At 38.1% G+C, this 23,886-nt stretch overlaps 1 protein-coding gene across 2 annotated transcripts in view; it reads left to right on the forward strand.

The window, feature by feature from the left end:
• The window catches only part of gripap1 (GRIP1 associated protein 1), a 71,197-nt gene that overhangs the window by 36,181 nt on the left and 11,130 nt on the right, over positions 1-23,886 (forward strand). For both annotated transcript variants that reach the window (XM_055167693.2, XM_055167694.2), the window contains 4 exons: positions 833-966; positions 4,022-4,138; positions 6,012-6,105; positions 20,259-20,425. In XM_055167693.2, the coding sequence (XP_055023668.2) occupies positions 833-966; positions 4,022-4,138; positions 6,012-6,105; positions 20,259-20,425 (512 nt within the window). The remainder of the gene's footprint in view (positions 1-832; positions 967-4,021; positions 4,139-6,011; positions 6,106-20,258; positions 20,426-23,886) is intronic.

Below are 23,886 nucleotides of genomic sequence, written 5' to 3' on the forward strand. Positions count from 1 at the left end.
TAAACAATTATACAAAGGAAATAGACAGCATTTACACACTGCCCTTACAGCCTGGTAAAGTAATAATTTGAATAAGAAATCATTTGTATTGCGTAAAGTGTCAAACGCGGCCATCTGCGTGTAGCCGTGGGGAGTATACTTGGAAAGTTGAGCGGACGAGTGCGCACGCAAGCCGGACGTGGAAAAAAGGTATACCCCGGACTTTATTCAGCACCTTAACTGAACTTCAACCCCTTTAAGTATCTGATTTAAAATAATTTTCCTACACCTTTACATATATTTTATATTCAGACGTTGCAGAAAATGTGTGCAATTTATCTTTTCTTGTTGGAAAAAATCAAAACGAAGTAAAAACATCAAAAGTCGTAAGCATAAATCAAACAACTCTTTCCATTTTAGGGGCCTTGTTTTCGTTATATTGATATAGTTTAGCGCGATGTACACCAGACAATAAAAACGAAAGTAAAAAAAGCTTTAACTTCAACTTCTAACATTCACTTACTAAAATTGTTATCTCTAGAGAACTTGGTTAAAGCAACAGAACATACAAAGTTAAGATAACTAAGACCACATGGAATCTACAAGCTCAGCAGAACGACAGCCATCCTACACATTCCCACCTGCTGAGTGTTTATTTTTATTATCATGATGATGATTCATTTTGATAATGCATTTAGATACCAATAAGTGTGTAGTAGTTTTATCTCCTCCTCACACATTTTGCCATGTGTTAATCCAGCCTGCAGAGATCCAGAAGGTGCCTTCAGATTCCATCTGTTTCTGAGGAAGCCCACTGTCGCATCTTCAAATCTTCCTGTCTGTATGTGTGCAGGTCTGGAGGAGTTGGTGTTGTCAGAAATCAGTTCCCCGAGCCGTACGCAGCAGACCGGTGACAGCAGCAGCATTTCTTCTTTCAGCTATAGGGAGATCATGAAAGATGGAGCGTCCGCACCCAGCACCAATAAGGTAGATCCCGTGAACTATATGAGTGCTGTCTCCACACTTGATGCGTTTTCTTTTCAGCTCCCAGGGCTCCATTGCTTTTCTGTCCACAATCTGATGAAATTCCATAAATACAGTCTGCTGGTGAATAAATGGGAGCGAAAATTGTTTGACGTGACATGCTGGGAGTTAATTGAGGGCACGCAAGTGTGTTCTAGTGCAGGGGTTTTCATACTGAGATCCGGAGTCCCCCAGAAAATTTAAAGAGAAAAAAGACAAAGCAAAAGTTATGAAAGCCTATGTGTAAATTTTTTTACGTTTGTTATCAATTTGCTGTCTTTATAATATCACAATTACTATTTATAATATATATTAAAAAATGGTTCTCTCGCTATCGATAAAAATGTGAAAACCCCTTCTCTAGTGCATTATCTTTGTCAAACAAGCCTAATTTTGTCCTTTGTGTTTGACACATGAAAACGTCTCGGGTTACGTATGTAACTGTTGTTCTCTGAGAAGGTAACGAGACGCTGCGTCTCCCTTGCCATACTACCTGTGTCCCTGTAACGCCGTCTTTGGCAATATTTCAGATAGCGATATAATTCCTGGCTCCCGTGTCACCCTGTCTTTGTCGTTAAGCCTCACCATTGGTTGAATTTGATATACACATTTGGACGCTCTTACCCCTGGAGGCGTCCACAAAGTGTCACCACAGTGACGCAGCGCGAGTTCCCTCAAAAGGGAACAGTAACAATGTATCTTAAAAGGTAACACAATGTAACCTTGATCTCACTTGAAATGAGTCCCCACATTTAGTCCTTGAATTTGAGGGTATTAGACCTGGAAACTCCTTGAAAGGTCCTTGAAGAAGTTAACTAAGGTGTGGAAACCCTGTATACTACGTATAATAAAATATTTTTTTTATTTGAAATGTTTTAGGGGAAAAATTATGTGATTTGTATTTATGCATTTTAAATATATTTAAAGGGGACATATCATGAAAATCTGACTCTTTTCATGTTTAAGTGAGATAATTGGGTCCCCAGTGCCTCTATCAACCTAGAAAATGTGAAAAAGATCAACCCAGTAACTTAGTTTTGGTAAACCATTCTCTGTGAAAAAATAAGCCATTGAAATAATACCGCCCCTTAATCTGCACTATCCAACCACAGCACTGACATTTAGTGCAGAAATCAGCTCATTTGCATTTTAAGGACACATCCAAAACTGCACATTTTTGCTCACGCCTACAAAATGGTAATGTTATAATAAATTATCTGTGGGGTATATTGAGCTAAAACTTCACATATGTCTTCTTGGGATACCAAAGATTTATTTTACATTTTAAACAAAGTCTTGTGAAACGTCCCCTTTTAAGGGATAGTTCGGCCAAAAATGATATTAAACCCATGATTTACTCCCCCCGAAGCCGTTCGAGATGCATATGTCCATCATTTTCAGACGAATACATTTTCAGTTATTTTAGAAAATGTTTTAGATCTTTCAGTTAATCAAATGTGAAGCTATGCGGTCCACATCCTTGCAAGTCCAAAAAAATAAATACAAACGACTCCACGATGATAAACAAAGGCCTTCTGAGGGTAATCTGCGTCGTTTTGTTGTAGAAATATCCACATTTAAAACTTTATAAACCAAAATAGCTCGCATCCGGTAATGTCGCCATCTTAGTCACGTCCGCATTCAGGATGAGAGCTTACGCAGCTTACGGAGGTTTCTCTGCTGCTGCTCTGTGCCCCCGCCCTCCGAATTTGTCATAAGTCATTAAGAAAAAGTGCTTACAATACACTAATACTCTGAATACAGATGAGTCTAAGATGGCGGCACTATTGGAAGGTAGTTATTTTTGTTTATAAAGTTTTAAATATGGATATTTCTACAACAACACCGCGCGGATTAACCTCGGAAGACCTTTGTTTATCCTCCTGGAGCCATTTGGATTTCTTTGGGGAAGGATATATGCACATTTTTTGGACTTGAAGGACGTGGACCCCGTAACTTTACTGTTTAGCAGCTGAAAGATATAAGACATTTTCTAAAATAACTGAAAATATGCCTGTCTGAAAAATGATGGACACATGCATCTCGGACGGCCCCGCTGTGAGCAAATCATGGAGTTTAATATCATTTTTGGCCGAAGTATCCCTTTAAGATGAGTATTTTTGTATTTTCAAAATACATAAAATACTGGCACGCCACCCATGCACATAAGCTGCAGCTGTACAACTTAGTGACTTTTATGGAATAAGGTCGTGGTCAATGTATTTTGTGTATTTTCAAAACACAAAATAATGTATTTTGTATTCAAATACATTTTCCACCCAGTATTTGTATTTTAGTAATTTTTCCTCAGAGTATTTTGTATTTGTGTTTTATTTCCATGTATTTGTGCCCATCTCTGGCTGTGTGCAATGATTTGATTAATTCTACTATTTAATCTGCATATCATGTGAATAATTACAATACAGTACATTTTTAAGCAGAAGTTGACAGCCTTTGTAAAAAATCTAGTAGACCTTCAAATGCATTTATCAAAAGCACAGCGATGTCTAGGTTCCTAATTTGAACCATCAATTTAAAACATAATGGAGGGAAACAAAGTCATGCATAAGATGTATTTAATTGTCATCATCTTTAGTAAGAGAATCTGATTTATTAAGCCTGACGGACAGTGAGCCTCAGGAGACCAGAGAGCAAACGCACAGGGACGTTTAAGAGGTGACCTTCTTCAGGTTAGAAAATAGGCTGAGGTTCTCCTTGAAATGGCCTGACAGGAACAAACATGTGCATAAGGTATAAAGTAGCATTTTCATGTGATTGGGAAGGTGATGGAAATCATTCCTTGGACTTTTATTGGACAACAGCTTGTTTCCCTGCTTTGGTAGCTCCATGTAACTTTCACATTTTAAGATTGTTTGATCGGAGAAAAATTTGCATTTTCTTTCTTCAGGTAAAATAAACCTAAAGTGGACCAGCAGATTTAACAGTCATCGTATGATGGTCCGTACTATAATAGTTGTTATAGACACCTAAACAAGGTTTGCTTTTTCTCCTTCCACAGTCCAATACCAGCAGTCCTCAATCACAGCGACCGGCTGACCTTTCAGACGATGAGGTTAGCGAGCTCTTCCAGAGACTTGCCGAGGTCCAGCAGGAGAAATGGATGCTGGAGGAGAAGGTATGGCATTTGGGTTAACCAGTCACCGCAGTCTCATTTTACTCAGAAAAGTTTAGCATAGTAGAGAAGCCTAGATTTACAGCACATATACTGCAGCAACCATTCAGGCATTCGGCCGTGTAATCCACAGAGAGCTGTAAGTGCAGAATTGTGTTTTTGGATCGTGAAATATTCATGCAGATATTGACGTTTTCACATTTTAATCGATCGGTCTTGTACAGTAACTATTGGAATAGAGTTGTGTAGTTAGAGCTTTGACAAGTAACATCTTTACTTCAGCTTTAAAAGAGACAAGAGTCTATACGTGCCAATGTCAGTCCTTATAAACATGTTATGTCATAAACTAATTCAATATCTATTAAAGTGTTGTAATTTTTAACTCAAGGCATCTGGAGAATCACACAAGCCTCATAAAACATGTTTTTATTATGGTTACACTTCAACTAAAAACAAAAACACTATTTTTAGGTATACTATTTTTATTTTTTTGTTTAAGGGGACACAGTGTGCACAGACATTAAAAGTAAAAAAAATTGAAATATTGGAAGAAGCTACTTTTGAAATGGCCTTAATATTTATTTACACCAACTGTTTAATTCTACTTAAGGGGGCGTGTAAACCAAAGTATTTAAAAATGGCTGAAAGTGCCAGTCAGACACCGACTGTGGGCGAATGTCAGTGTTTTTTTTCCAGCTAAACGATTTGGCTGCTATGATGTCGTTGAAAGATGCGCCGGTTGGTTGTTGTGATATTTGTCCTGCCACTCTTCTACTGTGATTGGACGGCCAAGTGAGAAGTGACATTGACAAGCTGAAAGAGCGGCACTTCGATTGGAAACAATTGAAAATGTACGACGGGGTAAACGCTTTGGTGTACACGCCCCCTATTTGTGCCATTTTAGTTTCATTTTAATTGCACACTAAGCATACAATTTAAAACAACAATAAAAATCTATTTATATCAGATGGTTTTTAGAGAACCGCATTTTTACATATTTGACCGTTATGTTACATTGATCATTGCGGTAATGCATTTTGGAAGTGTTTTTTTTATATAACAAAATGCACCAATGAGCTCGCGACCATTCACAGATTATGGCGCCAGTGCCTATTGCGTCTAGGTTTTTAATATAAATATTTAATTAATTGCGTCCAGAGTGAAGAACGTAATTAAAACAGTGAAAATCTCATAGAAGTGAAGAAATGAAAATATTTTGCCTATAAAAGCATGTAGAAGATGAATAGATGCTTAATTGATTTTAAGGTTGCATGCAAAAATCTACCTGGCTCAAAAATCTTTAAACATCTTTGAAATCTTTGAACGCCCCTGAAGTGACAGCAGATTTGTCCAGTGCAAACATATGAGATGTTTTAATGGACATCAGGCCAGAGATTCAGTACATAGACTTTAAGTTGAAAGTATCGGGATAGTTCACCCAAAATTTGAAAATGTGTCATTTCATTTTCCTTATGTTGTTCTAAATCTGTATGATTTTATTTATGTTGAATAAAAAAGAGGATATTTGATAAATGATGGTAAGCGCACAGTACCAATTCACTTCTATAGTGTTTGTTTTTCCTACTATGGAAGTCAATGTATACCGTCAAATGTGTGGTTAACATCATTTATTAAAATATCTTCTTTTGTGTTCAACCTAAATAAAGAAACTCATGCAGGTTTACAACGGAGTAAATGATGACAGAATATTGCATCTCTTTGAGATATTTCTCTGTTAGCATCCAAACCACAAAATAACTAGTTTCCTGTCAGCGATGTTGTCGTTGTTGTGTTAGCTGGCAGTGATCACAGCTGCAACTTCACGATTGTAAAGCTGTGACGTGCATCAGATCTTATCTGTGTGCTCTGTGTTTAGGTCAAACACTTGGAGGTCAGCTGTGCCTCAATGGCCGATGACATCTGTAAAAAGAGCGCCATCATCGAGACGTACGTCATGGACAGCCGAAGAGGTAAGCATCTCTCTCTTTATCTCTGCTGTCCATGCTTGTTTTCTGAATGCTATAGACTAACTGATGATGTCTACTGTTAGACATTTCCATTCTGGCTTTTAGTCTACAGAAAACTGACAGCCACATAAATGAACAAAATTTGTCTTTCACTTCTTCGCTTCTATGTCCCCTTTGAGGAGTTTTACACTTTAAAGGCGCTGTTAAATGGAAAACAGTATTTACCTCGGCATAGATGAATAATAAGATATATCGTGAGCCTTAAACACAATTGTTTTTTCCTTCTTATGTAAACATTGTGCATGCAAAAGACAGCTGGAAAACAGACCAATCTCAACATAACACCAACTGTGACGTTACACCTGAAATGTACATCACAACATTAAATTAAGTACAATGAGGTTACAATGCTAAAAACAAAGTTGTGACTGCTGAGTTAGCGTTATATGCTAGTTAATGCTATATGTTAGCGTTTAGCCTGAAGTTCTACTATTGACATTACAGTTTCGTTTTGCAGGTCCAAACTGAAAAAAAAAAACACAAACTTACCAATCAGAAACGTTCATTAACAATCTCCAAACAATTGATTATTCCTCAAAATCTGTGTCTTCATCTGATACAGACTCAAATATAAGATCTGTTTACACACACACAGAGCTACTGAAGGAGAAACAGCCAATCAGAGCAGAGCTTAACATTATTATTCATGACCCTTTTAAAAAAGGTAATAATAGACCATTTCATTATAAAGACAAATCCTAGGGTTGTAAATGGACATGTAAAACTGACTCTTGATAATTTTTGCACTTAATAAAGCCACAAACCTTCTAAGTAGATATCAGAGAACAATTTAACAGATTATTACAATTTATTATTTGGCACCTTTAATTTATTAGGGGAATATGGTAACATTAGATTTGTGTAGATTTTAAATATATTAAATAAACAAATGTTGCTTTTTGCGATCAAATTTGCTCGCCGTCGTGAATATTTTATGTAAACTTGAAATGCAACGGTCCTAAAATTGCAACTTGTCCGCTGCTAATATACTTATAATAATTTTTACAGCCAAGTTTGAAATAAATGTTTGTTGGGCTCATGCATATGCATTGTCGTGTTTTTAATTCCTCGTTTTATTGCAGTTGCTTCTATTTTTGTTTCTGAACTTGTGTCCATGCACAATCTTGTATAATGTCCCTATAAATGTTTTATTGGTCCTATTTTTAATGCTGCTATTTTTGTGCCACCGTTCTCAGGTGCACTTGAAAAGCACTTTGCAGTAGGCAAAAAAAAAAAAACAAGGGCTAATAAACTTGTGAATGTTACATGATCTCCAGATATAACAAGGTTTGTTGGGGGGGTTATATTATCAACCTCAGACTGCAAGGACCACCCAATATCCGCCTGGTGCATTTTGCATGTGAAACTATGAGTTATATCTCGATTAAATAGCTCTTTACTGATTGGTTGGCTTTGTGCAATTTCTGCGAGAAGGCGCACAGATTTTTATGTGTACATTTATTGGAATGCAACATCTCAGATAACCCTGTCTCTAAATGGCATGAATAAATCATTGATAAAAAATTGATGGTCATTTAGACGCTCTTTCAGTCAATTTGAGCAGTTACTGGACCATTTATGTTACAGAACCACCAGGCGTTTTGCAGAAGAGGTTTGGCCTTGTGAGGTTAGCTACGTGTGACTGCAGCAAGCTTTGTTTTATATGGAGCCCTGTGCCTCCTCTTAGTCTTTATCTCATTTGCACTTCTCTCTGTTACAGGACCAGTGTGTGTTATTACTGTAATAAAAATTAGTGATGGAGTGATCTATCTGCCAGGACGATTAATAGGCTGATATTTGGCCGTTTTGAATGATCTGATTTGGCTCATATCCGTGTCCTCTTGACTGATTAATAGTGTGATCTCCCCTCATCTGTTAAATTTTTTAATAGCGTTCTAGCTCACGTTGTGTGAAAGCGTAATGTGTAAAGGGGTGGACGATTATCCCAGTGCAATGTCTTGCCCCATAGACAATCATTGTAAGTTTATTTTAAACACTTTTATCCAAAGTGACTAAGGGCCCTATTTTAACCATCTAAGCACATTGTCTAAACGGGCATGTCCAAACCCACTTTTGCTAATTTAACAACGGAAAAAATGGTTTATGCGCCAACCGCAATGCCTAAAAGGGTTGTTCATATTCTCCTAATGAGTAATGGGTGTGTTTTGGGCGTAACGTGCAATAAACTAATTCAGCCCTCATCCCCTTTAAAAGCCAGTTGCGCCTGGCACCATGCCTAATACCTATTTAGAAAGTGAAATACCTATACTGAAAAACTAAGTGGAGGAAGAAGACCACCAGTTTAAGATTAATGTTAAAAAAATGTGTTGTTTTTATTTGTATTAAAATTATTATTATTTTTTTTTTTATTAAAACTTTTAAAAGTAGTTTTCTTTCTGTCATTGAAGTAAAAATAGCAGGCTTTAATTGCTGTAAATGTACTAATATCCTACATAATCATTGTAATTTCATAAAATAATTTGCAAATATGCAAGAAAAGGTTTGAACTCTAAAAATACAAACAAGAGAAAGAATTTACAAACGTGTGGAGAGCTGAAGCGTTTCAGCACTCGGACAGGGCCATGTTTTTTTTTTAATATTACTTAAAATGTTTCTCAACTCATCGTATCCACAGGTACCGAGTCATCATATACAATAAATCCTTAAGGAAGCATTTAAAAACAGATGCATTTGTTTAAAGCAAAGCATTTATTTACTTACCAGGCTACAGGTGAAGCAGCTCTTTACTCCTTCTAACGTCTCATAATTGATCCTCATTTATGTCCAAGAGGCTCAATAATAATATTTTACATTTTAATCCTTTGATTATTCATATTTAAAAGCTTTTTTGTGCTGCTGCGCATTCATGTATGTGTTAAGCAAACCCGCATTGTCGTCCCGTTTATAGGTGCATATTTCTAATGCGCTCTTTAAATAACAAAAACAATATTGCGCCATTGACTTTAGAGCAGGTTTTTGTTGGTCAATGGCGTAGTCTATTTTAGTTGCCTCAAAATAGCAACGCGCCAACAATGCGCCTGAACACACCTCGTTTTCAGACCAGAATGCCCATGGGTGCAACGTTGGGCACAAATGCATTTGCTATTTAAACAACGTGGCGCTAAACATGAATGATAATTGTGCTCAGTTGAAACTATCAAAAGACACTTGTGTCAGTCATTGCGCCGGGTATATGATAGGGCCCTTAAAGTTTGTCCAAGTTAAACATTTTATTAGTATGCGTGTTCCCTGGGATCGAACCTTTGACCTTTTGTGCTGCTAATTGCAATGCTTTACCAGTTATACCAGGTATATGAACTCTACTTATAGGGCTTTATACAAAACAGATTGCTTCAAAGCAGCTTAACAGTAATGGGAAAATTCAAAGTGCATCAATACGTTTGGTACAAAAAAATCAGTTCTGGTTTAAAGATGTTGAATTTTTTATGTGGTAATGAAATTTTAAATTAAAATATAATCGTAATCTTGGACAATTGAGCTTTTACTGTTATAGAACATGACATGTTTTTCCCTCAGTCTTAAAGGATCATAAAAAAATCCTGATAATTTACTCACCCCCATGTGATCCAAGATGTTTATGTTGGATATGTTTATGTTGGTTTTATAAAGATGTTTTCTTTGTTCAGTCAAAGAGAAATTACGTTTTTTGAATAAAACATTCCAGGATGTTTCTCCATATAGTGGATCTTAGCGGGTTTACAACCGTTCTAAATGATCCCAACCGAGACAAAAGGGTCTTATCTAGTAAAACCGGCATAATTTTTGGCCAAAAAAGGACTTTTAAACCATAACTTCTCGTCTTGCACTAGCCGTGCGATGCGGCCTTACGTATAACATAATCACGTGGAAAGGTCACGCATTACATATGTGAAATGCACACTTGCGGACCATTTTAAACAATAAACTGACACAAAGACGTTAATTAGTATCATTCCACATATAACAACGTCTGAAACAGCGTGTGTTATTTGAGCTTTAAAGTTTATATATTTCTTAGAAACTTTCTGCAGAATAAAAACTTAAACCCTCTTCTATCACTCTTTGTGAAGTTTTAGTAACATTGCAAAACCTGTTTTTAGAGAATCTAAACAGTTTTTGACAGCTTGTGTGCATGAAAACATTCAGCCTTGTGATACTGACAGGGATTTCTCATAGAGGTCTGGTCTAAGGCATTGGATCTCTGCACTCACAGTTTTATAAAAAGATATTTCGGCCTTGTGGGAAAAATAATATTGGTACTTTTAAATTGAACTGCCAAAGATTCACAAACAGAAAGCTTAACCTTCCTTACCTGTAGAAACTCTAGTTTTATTTGAAGTTTTGCAGTTTTATAATTGAATAGTTTTTTATATGCTATATATTTTAAATCATTGGTTAGTGCTTGGCAGTAATTGTGTAGTGCATGTAGATGTTCATTAAGGGTCCTTTCATACAACGTGACCCTGCATTTATGTTTCTACACTTAAATAAATAATAGTATAGTTTTTCATCACGCTTAACAGCCTCTCTGACCATCAGAATTAAAGCGGTTTTATTTGCCTGTGATGATTAATACTGTCATTTGCATTTAAATGATTTGTGGGTTTTTTAGCCTCTGTGTACTGGTACTGTTATTCTGTACTGGCACAAACGTTGATATACCATAGATTTCTGAATTGAGAAATGTTTCTAGCTTAGTTTCTGTAGATGTTCTGGGTACAGAAGCAAATAGAGCTGGTTGAGAAGAAATTAGAAATATTGATTCAATTTTAATCGATCTTCAATAACGATTTGGAAAATAGAGACTCACCCACAGACCACCTCCTCAAAGCAATTGGGGAAGAAGCGCTCGAAATTGGACAGAAGAGACGGATTAAAACACCAGGTGTAAACGTGAATCTCTCTCTCTCATCCACTTGTGATCTGATTGACCAAAACGCATCTTAATACCAGGTGTAAACAACCTCAATAAGAACCCAATAGCCTTGGGCAAGCATGAACGATGCTCAGAACAGTTGGCAGAAAGTTTATCATTCGCACATTTTTTAGGTTGAAATATTCAAGCAAAGAAGATGGGATCTCAATGTTTGCAGAACTGACATTTTTAATAAAATGTTGATAACTAATGGATATTGGGTTGAATGGGAATTAAACCATATACAAAAGAATCGCCTCGCCAAATAGGTCGCAATGCCCAGCCCTTACAGGGCGTATACACCCAAACGCGAATCCAACAATTTGCATAAGTAGATTACTTGCAAAGTCAATGCAAAGACGTGAATAGATGCAAACTCGGACAATGCGTATTACGTGAATTGGGCGGCGCGATTGCCGCGAAAATGCATGCTAATCACCTCAAACGCGTCTTGAAAGTTGAAAATATCCTGCATTTAAAAAAATCCTGCATTTAATCTAGAGCGAGGAATGCAATACTTCATATATTGTGTGTACGCAGCATTAGTCTAGGACTGGGGTTCTAAAAGAGGCTGTTTACACTTGGCATTAACATGCGTTTTCGTGGATCGGATCACAAGTGGACGACGTTAATGCCAGGTGTAAACGGTGTTCAAAACGTTTTGAGCTCGTCCACTTTCGACCACTTTCAACCACATTCAGAGGTAGTCGAAACCACTTTTGATCAGATCGCTTTGGAGTTGCGGAACACACATGTGGTTGAATGCTTTCGAACAGCCACACGCGACAGCCTTCTCTCCGCCCATTTATCTAATCTGAGGTATTAAACACAAGTTTTACGTCTTTTTTTGACTTCTGGCGTGAACATACGGTGAACAGCTCTATTTTTAGCCTTTCATTGATAAAACTAAAGCGGCTGATCTCCGCTTAGTTTCGTTTTAAAAGCGTGTGAAAGTTGCGCGATCCTTTTGCATCAATTTCGCTGAAAATTCAGAGAAAGCACTAACATATACATGTACAAAACACTGTGCAGCATGTTTACTTGCTAAACAAGCAGTGGACTTCGACATAATATTAGTTTGCGTCCATATAAACTCATAATTACTCCCGCTCGGGTTTGAATGACAGCAGAGAGACTCGCCCACCGTCTCACAGACCACACCCTCATAGTATTCAGAACAGAAGCGGTCGAAAGTGGACAAAAGAGAAATACCAGGTGTAAACGTAATGTGTTTCTCTCATCCACTTGTGATCCGATCGATGAAAACACATCTTAATACCAAGTGTAAACAGCCCCATAGTGGAGTCAGGGGACCCCTGGTGGTCCTCAATGCTTAGCTAGGGGTTGTGTGAAAAAATTTGTTATACATTATATATATTATATATATATATATATATATATATATATATATATATATATATATATATATATATATATATATATATATATATATATATATATATATATATATATATATTGTATAACCTGCCTGACGATATTTACATATAAGGACATCGAAGATCCATTTCAGTCTGTAATTTAAACAAAGTTTTCTTAATATTATAAGCTAATAAATATACATTTTGAAATATAATCTGTAAGAATGTTAGTTTCATCCCAAATGTCTATAAGAGCACCCCTTCTGGTTATTTTGTGTCCAGTCAGAGCTTTGTGGTAATCACTGAGACAATAAATATCATTTCATACTTTTTGCTCTATTTGAAGCAAGTCTGCTTGTGTTTCCCTGAGATCAGAGATGACAATGGTAATGTTGAATCTTTCTGCACCCCAATGTGTTCTCCTGTTTTAATTTCATGACTGACTGATTTAACATTTACTGGCAGACTAGTTTCCATTAAAGCTGGTGTCGCCTAATTGTAAATATTGTGCTATAAAAGTTTAAGATCTCTGCTCCTTTGGGGTGTTAAGATCATGAAATCGGTTTAAATAAGGGTTCTTCTTCACCCAGTTCAACCCCAAAATTATTTACTCACCCATATGTCTTTTTTTACTTGTATGGTGTTTTGGTAGAACCTTTAAACAATTTTCATGCAAGAACAGTTTATAGCTTAGCGCTCAGGGAAAAGATGCCAGTAGCTGCATTTCCATTGTAGATTTGCGTAAAACTTTTGCGTTATTGTTTAAATGTCAAAAAAAGACTATTGCAAAATGACACCGCTTCCATTAACCAATGATATGTGGCTGAAAATTAGTTTTTCCTCTAAGGCCTTGTCCACGCGGACACGGGTATTTTTATAACCATGACTTTTTTACGCGGTGTGGCCGTTCGTCCACAAGGAAACACAGTATTACGTCACTGAAACCGAATATTTTTGAAAACCCTTGCCAGGGTGAGGTTTTTTAGAACCAGTGTTGTCGTGTGAACAGTACAACTGGGGTTCTTGTTTCTGATTAAGGCTTTTGATTGGCCAACGTGGCTTTATGATTAGAGTTATATCACACCTGCTGGTGTGACATGCTCTTGACAGCGCGTAATCACGTGTTTTTGCATGTTCATGTAGGCGGAGATTTCTTTTAAACCGCACATGTGTGGAGGGGATTTTTTTAACCCGCAGGAGGAAAACTCCGGTTATAAAAATACCCATTTCCGTGTGGACTAGGCCTAAGTCATTCCACATCACGTCGACTGATGTTGGTAGGTTTACAAATATCACATTCTCCACACTAGACATTATTTTTAACCGACGAAGACGTAAGGATATTATCCAAAAATTAAAGGTGACATAGAATGATTGAACGGAGTATTTATTCTTGTTCTGTGATGTGACATGTAGACAAAAAAAAATTTGTTTGGGTCTGTAATGCCTTAGAAGCTTCCTAAAAACCTCTCTAAGAAAGCTCTATTAGGGTGGGGGATTTTAAACAAGTGGTTTTGCACCTATTTGGCTCCCCCTACTGGCGTAACTTGCAATCTCATTGGCTGACTTTGCTGCCACTCACAAAATGTAGCCAATTATTTTAAAGTGGAAGGGCAGTTAGATGCCTGTGATGTCATAAGCATCAGTTTTTCAGATTGGGCTGTTTTCTGGCTGACATTTCTAAAAGAGGAATTTCTATGAGACTGAGATGTTTAGCATGTTTAGCACTTTTTGTGTGTTTGTGAATGTGGGTAGACTACCATTATTCAACAAAGACAAGGTAAAAATGGTTTTTCATTCTCTGTCCCCTTTAATGCCAAAGAAAGCCCCTTATACTTAGGAGCGGCAATGTATCAGTGTTTCTTGGAGGAAATAATACATTATTTTAAATCAAAAGAGATATAGGAGTGTTATTCAAACATTATTGGCGAGAAAAGCCTTTTATGCTTGGGAGAAGACACGTATTGAGGTGTTTCTGGGAGGTTTTAGTACATACCAAGTCATCTTCAAATAATAATCATGTGAAGTACTTGCATCATGTGACCATTGCAGTTTTGCAAAATACATCTTTTCCGAATTGCCTGAAAAACCACCAAACTTTTTGCTATACATGGGAGCTTTTGCAAAATTCATGTGTTTCCATTGGCCTTTTTTTTAATTCGCAATGTCAATTTGCGCTATTTAAAACGTCATGGAAACGCAGCTAATGATATCGAACAAAGTGCATCTTTAATAAAAGTGTCCATTTCATATTTGCAACATGTAATCTTTAATATTAATAATTTATTAAATTAAAAGTATTTAGGGGGAAATAATAATAAGCAACAGCATACAGGAATGACTATTAAAATAAATAGTGACCGAAATTATATTTGTTTAGATTAACTTTCATTCAATGTCTCTCCAGTAGATTTGAGACTGAAAGCATAGTGTTTGCACAGGGAGCAAGGTCATCTGACCGAGATTATGAAAGAATTTGTTGTAAGAGCACATAACTCAATTTTATTGTTTATCCAAAGCTATGCTGTAGTCGTTATTGTAGCACATCAGTCTGATGTTTTAGAGACTAAAGGTAGAAACATTTCTCTTTACAGCAGTTGATGATAGACCAGAGGGAAAAGAGGTGAAAACTCGATAGAAAAGGATTGCAGAAGGTAGCGATGCTAGATGAGAGCTGACATTAGCAGGATGTAAATGATTCAGAATGCCGACATGCCTCAGTGAGCCCAACACTCATCCTCAATAATGCAGCGGAAAGACTGAGCACCTCTTGTCTCCTCCGTCCTTTTCCCTCCCTTCTGCTTTATCCTCGCCCCACCGTGCTTCCCTGTAAATTCATGCCAGTGATATAACAGATGAAACAGTGCAACATTTCATCTTAGACGAAGCTCTTTGAGTTAGGAATGGTTTCCGCTGTCACCGGGAACGGTGAGGAAATGAATTTCAGGAAATGTCTCGTTGTGGTAAGAGAAGCCAGACTAGCATGCACGATAGTCGTTGACCAGAGTGTTTTTAAATTCAAAGGGAGATTTGAGCTGAATAATCGTCCCCTACATTATTTAGGCTGTAAATTATGCCACCATTGGAAACCCATTTGCAAAACATTTGTCCGATAGACATTTTATGTCTCTGTCTTGAGTTTGGCATGTATTTCCTTATGGACAAATTCAGAAACATTATTAAGCAACAGTGGGAGATTATGTATGAACGTGCCTCTGAAGCATGATAGTTAGACAGCTGTGGGATGGGGGATCAGGCATGAACCGTCTTTCAGCATGACCGAGTTGAGAGGATGGCATTACAACGTCATCCAATCATCCATTCTACAACATACCGGAGTCATGTGTGGACAGTCCTGCTAAGTGCTTCTCCCCAGTGAAGAAGTCATATGGGGTAAGACGCTCAGGCAAACGACAGGCGCTGCCGCAGTCTGGAAACCCTGTTTTATACCGCTACTGATGCGTGAAGTGAGCTAACCTTTCGGTGTACTCCAACCCATCCTGATGCATCTTTCAAGGGAAAACTATCCTTACCCTGTGCCCTATGGCTCCAGACCTCACTGAGATAATGGTGGAGCATGCGGGTCACTTCAGAATTATTATTCTTTCCTACACAAGCAGGTTACTCCACTTTAAAGTGAATTACACCACTGGGAGTGTGTGCTAATGGTTTAAAGACAAACATGAGAAGAATGGATCTTTTATCCATACAGATCCTCAGAAAGAGATTGAAGAAAATCTTTATCTGGGATACAACAGCGCATGTTTAATTTTTGTAATTACGAAATGCACATGGCTGCAAACAGGTAGGAACCTTGTTGTGGAGATGAATTAGCTTGTGGTTTCATTTAAGCACTGCTTCTCCAGTGTGAAGTCGTAACTACTGTGTAGATTTAGCTGACTCCTGCATCTGCCTGAGGAGATTCACAATGAGCCTTGTGAAGTTCAGTCGAATGTGTTTTCCAGTTATCTTGAAACTTGTGTCGGCCTGAAGGGGAAAACATTTAAGGTCAAACGCTGCCGACATCTCTGTTTTCCTCTTTATCGGTCTCTTCTCCCAAACTGCCTCTGTCTACGGTTAGGTTCCACGTTGTTTTCAGTGGATGTGACCTCAGCAGTGCTCTTTTGAAGCCCAGCCAAGCGAATGATCAGGGTTCCCCCGAGTCGTGAGTTAGCAACATCTGCTGCGTGTCATCAGCGCCTGCCTCCCTCTCTCCCCGTCTTCATTGGATTCCTCTCGGTGACTTGATTTTGCTGGTTAAAATCCCTTGCTGGTCTTATAGCAGATCTCCGAATGCAAGAGAACCTGGCACCATTTCACAACTTAGAAAGGACTCTGCCTGGCATTTTCCAGCCATTAGAGCTCTTGTTGTAAATCTGCTTTCTGGATTCATGCATCTACATGGAGTGCTAATACCCACTCCCAGCGAATTAGAATTAATGACATTGATCAATATGAAGGAAACAACTTCCTTGTTACAGACAGGTGTGCAGTTTTCCATTTGCAGTGTCATTAGCATGCACATCGACGTAGCCGTCAAAGGATTTGTTCGCCTTGTTCCCCAAAGAGCTAGATGCATTAACAGTTATTCCTGCTGGGAAGGGAATTACACAGTGGTGAAAGAAGACACTATAGCATCTCAGGATGCAGTCTGTGATTTCTCTACTTCTGATGTTAATAGAATTGTAATGAACCAATGCATTGGTTGTAATGGGCTATTTGGATTTGAAGTTTAAAGCTGCGTGCACACCAAGGACATGAAGCATTTTGTTTTTCGCTCCAGATCACTCGCGGGATTTAACTTCGTGTTATGCTAATTTTTGCTTGTTGAATATTTTCAACTTTCGCGAAGACGTGCATAGGTGAGGTGAATAGCGCATGTTTTTGTGGCAATTTCGCCGCCCAATTGGTGTCATTCACATTGCCCTGCGTGAGTTTGTGTCTATTTGCGTGGTCTGTTTGCGGCGTCTGTTTGCGCAGTCTATTCGCGGCGCCTATTTGTGCCGCCAATTCGCGCCTTTTAATCGTGCCACCATTGCATCTATGCATTGACTTTGTATGTAATCTACTTACGCATATTGTTGAATTCGCGTTTGGTGTGTACGGCCCATATAGCTGCGCGCGCACGGCCAGTGACTAGCAACGACGGAATGATGCAATCTCATTCATTTCAATGGAAGCTCTGCAATTTCTGGCAACACGAGCGACATTTGATTGCAGAAAGTGGGTGTGTCCAGCTATGCAACAAACTTGAGAACAATTCAACTTTATGCAAATGATGAGTGACTTTCGGGATGACAACCAATGAGAGTGAAGCAGTGGAGTTCACTTCGTCAGTCTTTCGATAAAGTCGCTGACAGTGTGCACGCACAGTAAGATGACTGCTTTGTAGATTTATACTAGTTGCTGCCTATTTCTACAATTTTAAATTAGTTAAAATACAAAGATGACAACACAAGTATTAAAGAAGAGGTTTGTGTGGACTGCTCAAAGGTTTAAGGTCACTTTCTCTTTGAATACTTGATAGTAAATTAATTTTTTAAAAAAAAGTACACAAGTGCAACTATGGGAGCTTTTTAGACCATTTTGGAGTTCCCATCTGAGCTGTTTTTTTCTTCATTGTTTGGTCCGTGCATTTCAAAAACATTTTTGAATGAAATGTTAGTTTTGCACTATAATACATACGAGTCCACAAATTGAACCGTGGGTTCACACCAGCCGCGTTTTAGGCATCAAATTCGCGTCTAGTTTGCCGCTTGAACATTTTGAGTTTACTCGCTTCATTCGCGCGTGAAAGCTGTGCGTGAAATTTTAGTCATCAAGACATTCGCGTCATGGGAGGGGCTTAACATTGAAATCACTCGCGATTGATGCCTCTACTGCGGCTGGTCTGAACGCAGCATAAGACTTCAAATCCAGTTGATAAGATTTTAATCATAAACATTCTGCTACTACTATGAATGGGAGACAATGCAATGCTCAATATGGCCGCTCTGCCAACAGAAGTCCGACTTTCAGTTAAAATAACCAATCATCAATGAATCGGACATGTGCGCACCTGTGTGCATGCGCAGGAGCTGAAACGACCTCAAAAAGTGTTTTGTCACAGAGCTTAATTATCAAACCTTATGATACAGCTTATTGGTCAGAAATATGTTGTTTAATTGTGATTTTAGCATGTGATTTTAGATCTGTCCCCATTGTTTCCTATTCATATAGATAAGACTTTAGTCTTGCATGACTGAAATAACTGCTCAAAGGCGTCGCAAACTAAGGGACTTTGGCATTGTCTTTATAGGTTTGTGGTGAGCTGACCAGATAAAAGATCTAATATTGAAGATAAAGAGCAAAGTCTGCGCTTTGTACCTTGTGCTGTTTATCGTCAGGCATTAGGGGTGAGACAAATGTCCTCCAAGGCCTTAAAATCATGCTTCCAAAGGTTCAACTGGCCTCGGGGGTTAAGGTTAACATCTCAATTAGCTTTGATGCATCACGTACCACTTAATTTTTGTGCCTCCGAGCAATAGGACCAACTCCCCATGACCAGCAATGCTAGCGTGCCGCACTCGTCTTTAATATAAGTGAGGCTCTTCTGTTAGCCGGACATGTACTTCGCTCTCACGCCAATCTAATAAGGTTAAAGAGGCATGAGATTGCTAGCACTTAGCTTGATATACTGTGATGTAATAATGCATTAGGCTCTTCTGCTAACCGTGACGTGGTCTGTCATGAGAGTAGCTCTCAAGTTAATGTTTTAAAAATACAAGTTTACCGTGTATAATTTAATATGAATTCGTAAATATAAAAAATGAAATAATCCCATGCTTACATTGAGGGAGGAAATTAAGCAATAGAGTAGTTGGGACCAAAATATCAGAAACTGGGATGACCTTTTTATATCCAGTAACAAGCACGATAGCAAACACCTATGATAAGAAAAATGTTTAAAAGCTATATGGTTACATCTTAAATAAAAAAAATCAAATAAGATTTTATTTGATACATCCTTGAACCCACAGGAAGCTGTACATTTACCCCTAATCTGATTTCGGGTGTAAGAAGTTACTTGACAGCACCATTTAGGAACGCATTGCTCGGCTGACCTTGAATGTCTCTGCTCGTCCAGGTGAAGTGAAAACCGAGAAAGAAGCAACCCGATCGAACTTATTGCTTTTGCCCTTGACACGGCTCGATTCCCTGCTCTCCCTCAGAGGAAAAACTCAACTAAAGTATCTGTCGGTTCACCAGGAACCTGACAACACCTTAGTAGTCGAAAAAGTAATGTAATTCAGAGCATTCACCCTCTTCACCCTCCCCTCCATTAAGCATCAATTAAGCAACATGTTTTATTTTTTAACAAGCCATCTTGTCCAATTACATCCTCACTCCGGTGTTAATTTCCTAAGGTGATTTCTGTGGATGTGGGTTGCAGTCATGAACCCTTACAGGTTTGCATTTGTGTTACCATCAGGCCTCGTTCAGGGTTTGTGTTGTGATTCAGCTTTCATTAACGCAGCAGAGTAAAGCGCCGTTTATTTGCCTCTTTTGAAACGCAAACGTGAGACCTACGGGGTCTGATAGCACTCCAGTCGCTCGTAAATGTTGTTGTGTGTACGATTCACTGGAAATACTTTTCTTTCAGACTCAAGCACTCTGTATTCATTCAATAGACGCTAATGGCCTCCTGATAGGGATCATCTTTATTCATGAACGGTACCGGGTGAACATGGTTAAAAAGCACAAGCTGGCATTATAGTATGTTTAACATCTTTACAATTATACTATTTCTCTTTTTCTCTCAGATGGAGGTGGAGTGGCTCATGGACATGGTGCTCAAGGAGAACGTGGAGTTTTGAGCTCTGTGTTTAGGGATCTGGTGAAACCTGGAGATGAGAACCTGCGTGAGATGAACAAAAAACTGCAGAACATGCTAGAAGAGCAGCTGACCAAGAACATGCACCTTCAGAAGGTAAAACTGTTTGGGTGGGCTAAACAAACCTTAATTAAATCTTAAGAAAGAGGAATAGTTTAGATTGGCAAAGCATTCTTTATAGTAGGATTAGCAGGGCTGTATTAATTCCTCTTCTTCTCCTTAATTTAATGCAGTTAATTCAGTCTGAACCTTTTAATCGATAGACCGCTCAACCTTTGTTTTGTAGGTCCTGTTACCTTTGTGTAATCTTTTTTGTATTTTGTAGATATCATACATAATATTTAGGATGGAAAAACACTATTAATGGAATAGTTCACCCAAATTTGAAAATTAATTTACTCATTCTCATGCCATGCCAAATGTATACGACTACTAACTCTTTCCCCACCAACGTTAAAAACAGTTGCCAGTCAGCGGCAACATTTATGATTGTCACAAAAGTTTAATGCCTTCCAGAAAATTTTCTTCTATAAATATATAAACATACAATATTTCAAATGAAAAAAAAACCAGACCCTTTTTTCTAGGGCTGCAGCTATCGATTCTTTTTGTAATCGATTAATCTAGCACTGAATCGATCGATTAATCGAGTAATCGGATAAAAATTTTGTTTGTGTTTTTAAACAACCAAAACAAATAATGCATAACGAAAATGACGTGGCTGTAAAATGTTCAAGCATTTGGCTTTTATTTCTAAAAAAAACAGAGGTATTTGGCTCCAAAAAATAAGCCTATTAATTTCAAAGTTTATAAGTGCCAGTGCCAACAATTAAGCACTTTAATTTATTAATATGCATAACAGGTTTCATGCTGTAATCTAGCACTGACATCAAAGTAAATATCTGGTTTATGTACATTTCTACACCTGCGGCATTTACCATTAGGCTACTAACATGTAATATATCATTTCTGTGGTGAGCCTATTTGCTATGGTAACAACCTGTGTGTGTGCGCGCGCACGTGCACCTGTGTTTCTGTGTGCACGCGTGCTGTGCTTGAGGAAGAGTGACACCCCAGTCAGACGTTCAGTTGCTTCATTGCATTTTGGTACGGCAGAAAAACATACATTCCTTTTCAATAGAACCCTGCATTTGGTTTGCATCACTTGCATTGCGGTGCATTTTAGGTTAAGAATCCGTTCGAAAAAAACGCGTTACGACATCACGTCCCGCTGTATACAGTGAATGCATGCTGAAATTATTGTTGCGTGGCTACATAAAAGTTTAAGCATATGTGATGCATTGCGATCGGTCTGACTCGCGTGAGAGAGAATAACTTCCTTATGCTAAACTCCAATCAGACAGAGATTATTATTATGGAACAAAATATGTCAGATTACAAGTTGCCCATAAATGATTGCACTGTGGAGCCGTTTTTTTGGTACACACACACCTGTAAAGTGCATGCGTGTTTGTGAAGGGGTTCTTTTTTGAGCAATTGAACGTGAATACGAAAACATCAAAGCTAAACATCATATCTAGTCAAACCGCATAACGACATTGCTACAAACACAGTATGGGATTAAAATCAGTGGAAGCTACGTTACCTTGTTTCATCGACGCTTGGTGAAACAGCAGTGGATTCAGATGCTGAATGTAATGATCCCAAACTTTAGACAGTCTCTCTCTGCCGTTTATGGACATATTCGCTCCGCCATCGCGCCAAATAAATTCAAAATGTACCACGCGCTATGATGTGGTTCCTGAACATTGAACAACGATCCGTGTGAATCAGATCTCGGCGCGTGTAGTGCGCGTCATAGGAATTTAACGAGGCTTCGAGGCAGAATTTTTGCCTCGAGGAATTTTTTGAATCGAGTAAATCGAGTAACTCGATGAATCGTTTCAGCCCTACTTTTTTCAAAGAAACAGACTAAAAAAACATTTCATCCTATCTATTTTTTGTTTTTTCAAATATGGTTAACGTATTTTTCGGACTATAAGCCGGGTTTTTTTCATAACTTGGCTGGTGCTGCGTCTTATAGTCAGGTGCGCCTTGTAAGTCAGTATGAATTAATTTTGACATTTATGAGGCAGGAGACATCATTACCGTCTACAGCCATGAGAGTCCGCTATATGCTGCTCCAGTATTTATGTAATTAAATGGATTCAGTAATGCGGAATGACGAGTGTTCGAAATTCACACTAGTTGGCTTGTTCGGTTAATTTAGACTATTCAACCTTCCAGGTAAGTTCTGTATGTTATGGTTTATCGTTTCAATAACTGATAATATTACTTTAATGTACAGACATCTATTCAGCCTGTAAAATTCCACATTCTGAACAAAGTTGGGTGAGAGCGCCACCTAGTGGATAATAGCGGAAATATGGATTGCCGTAAAAACTCATAATTGGCAGGGAAGAGTTTTCTCTTGATTGGCGAGATAACTAGTCAATGGTGAGGAAAGAGTACACGGATAGGTCTACAAAAAATAAAATTTGTCATTTACTCACCCTCAAGTTCTTTATTTTGCTGAACATGAATGAAATATAGGTAATAACCAAACAGATCTGGGACACCATGCACTTCCATAGTATGATTTATTCCTATTATGGAATCAATGGTGCTTATAAACATTTCTTTAAAAACATTCTTTAAAATATGTTTGCTTTGTGTTCAGCAGAACAAAGTAAGTTTGAAACAACTTGAGGGTAAGTAAATGATGACAAAGTTTTTATTTAATAATTTAATGTTGCTTTTTTAAGCGCCATCATGTTATTTTATATGGGACTGTACATGGCAAAGCTTCAAAAGTACATACAGTACATCCATCATTATTGTAATGCAAACGACTTCAGTGAAAAGTATTCTACAGTAAAACAATATGTTTGCTTACATGTACACCATAATGCGATTATTTCCAATAATCAGAGGAAGGACTTAATGGCGGTAAAGCCGATGGTATACTAGGGATGTCCGCGTATGCGCGCCGTTCGCATTAAGTCATTTTCGTCATCAGGTGTGTCTGCGGACCCTCGAATAATATTTGATCGTATAATTAGCAATCAAATAACCAGCATTGATTGTAATATTTATTTTCTTAATTAACAGTAATAGTCTGTAGGGGTTGTTAATTCAGAATCACATTATTTCCTTTATACATTTATTCATTGAGTTCCACCTGTTTTCTATTATAGTTAGTACAAAAACATGTGCAGATATTGGCCTTGAACTTACAAGATGATTCATTTCATAAAGTGCAACTTGCATTTGATGTTTCTCGGAGAAAAAATATCAGATTGTTGCTGAGCGATGACTCATTCAGGTGAGCAGAGGTGAAGTGACCATAAAGGCTTTTCACCGAATCGCTTTCATCGTGGAGAAGAATCACACACCGACCGTATGATGCCCAGAGCATTTGTTTGATGGTGTTTGTGTGTGTAGGTGGCTCCTGAGAGCTCTTATTCATCGACAGCCAGAGGGTGGGCGTGTTTTAAATGCTATAACGTTCCCGCCAGCAGGAATAGAAAGTGCGCATCAGGCGTCCTGCGGGTGGA

This window comes from Misgurnus anguillicaudatus, chromosome 5 (assembly GCF_027580225.2).
Source record: "Misgurnus anguillicaudatus chromosome 5, ASM2758022v2, whole genome shotgun sequence".
NCBI classification, from domain to species: Eukaryota; Metazoa; Chordata; class Actinopteri; order Cypriniformes; family Cobitidae; genus Misgurnus; species Misgurnus anguillicaudatus.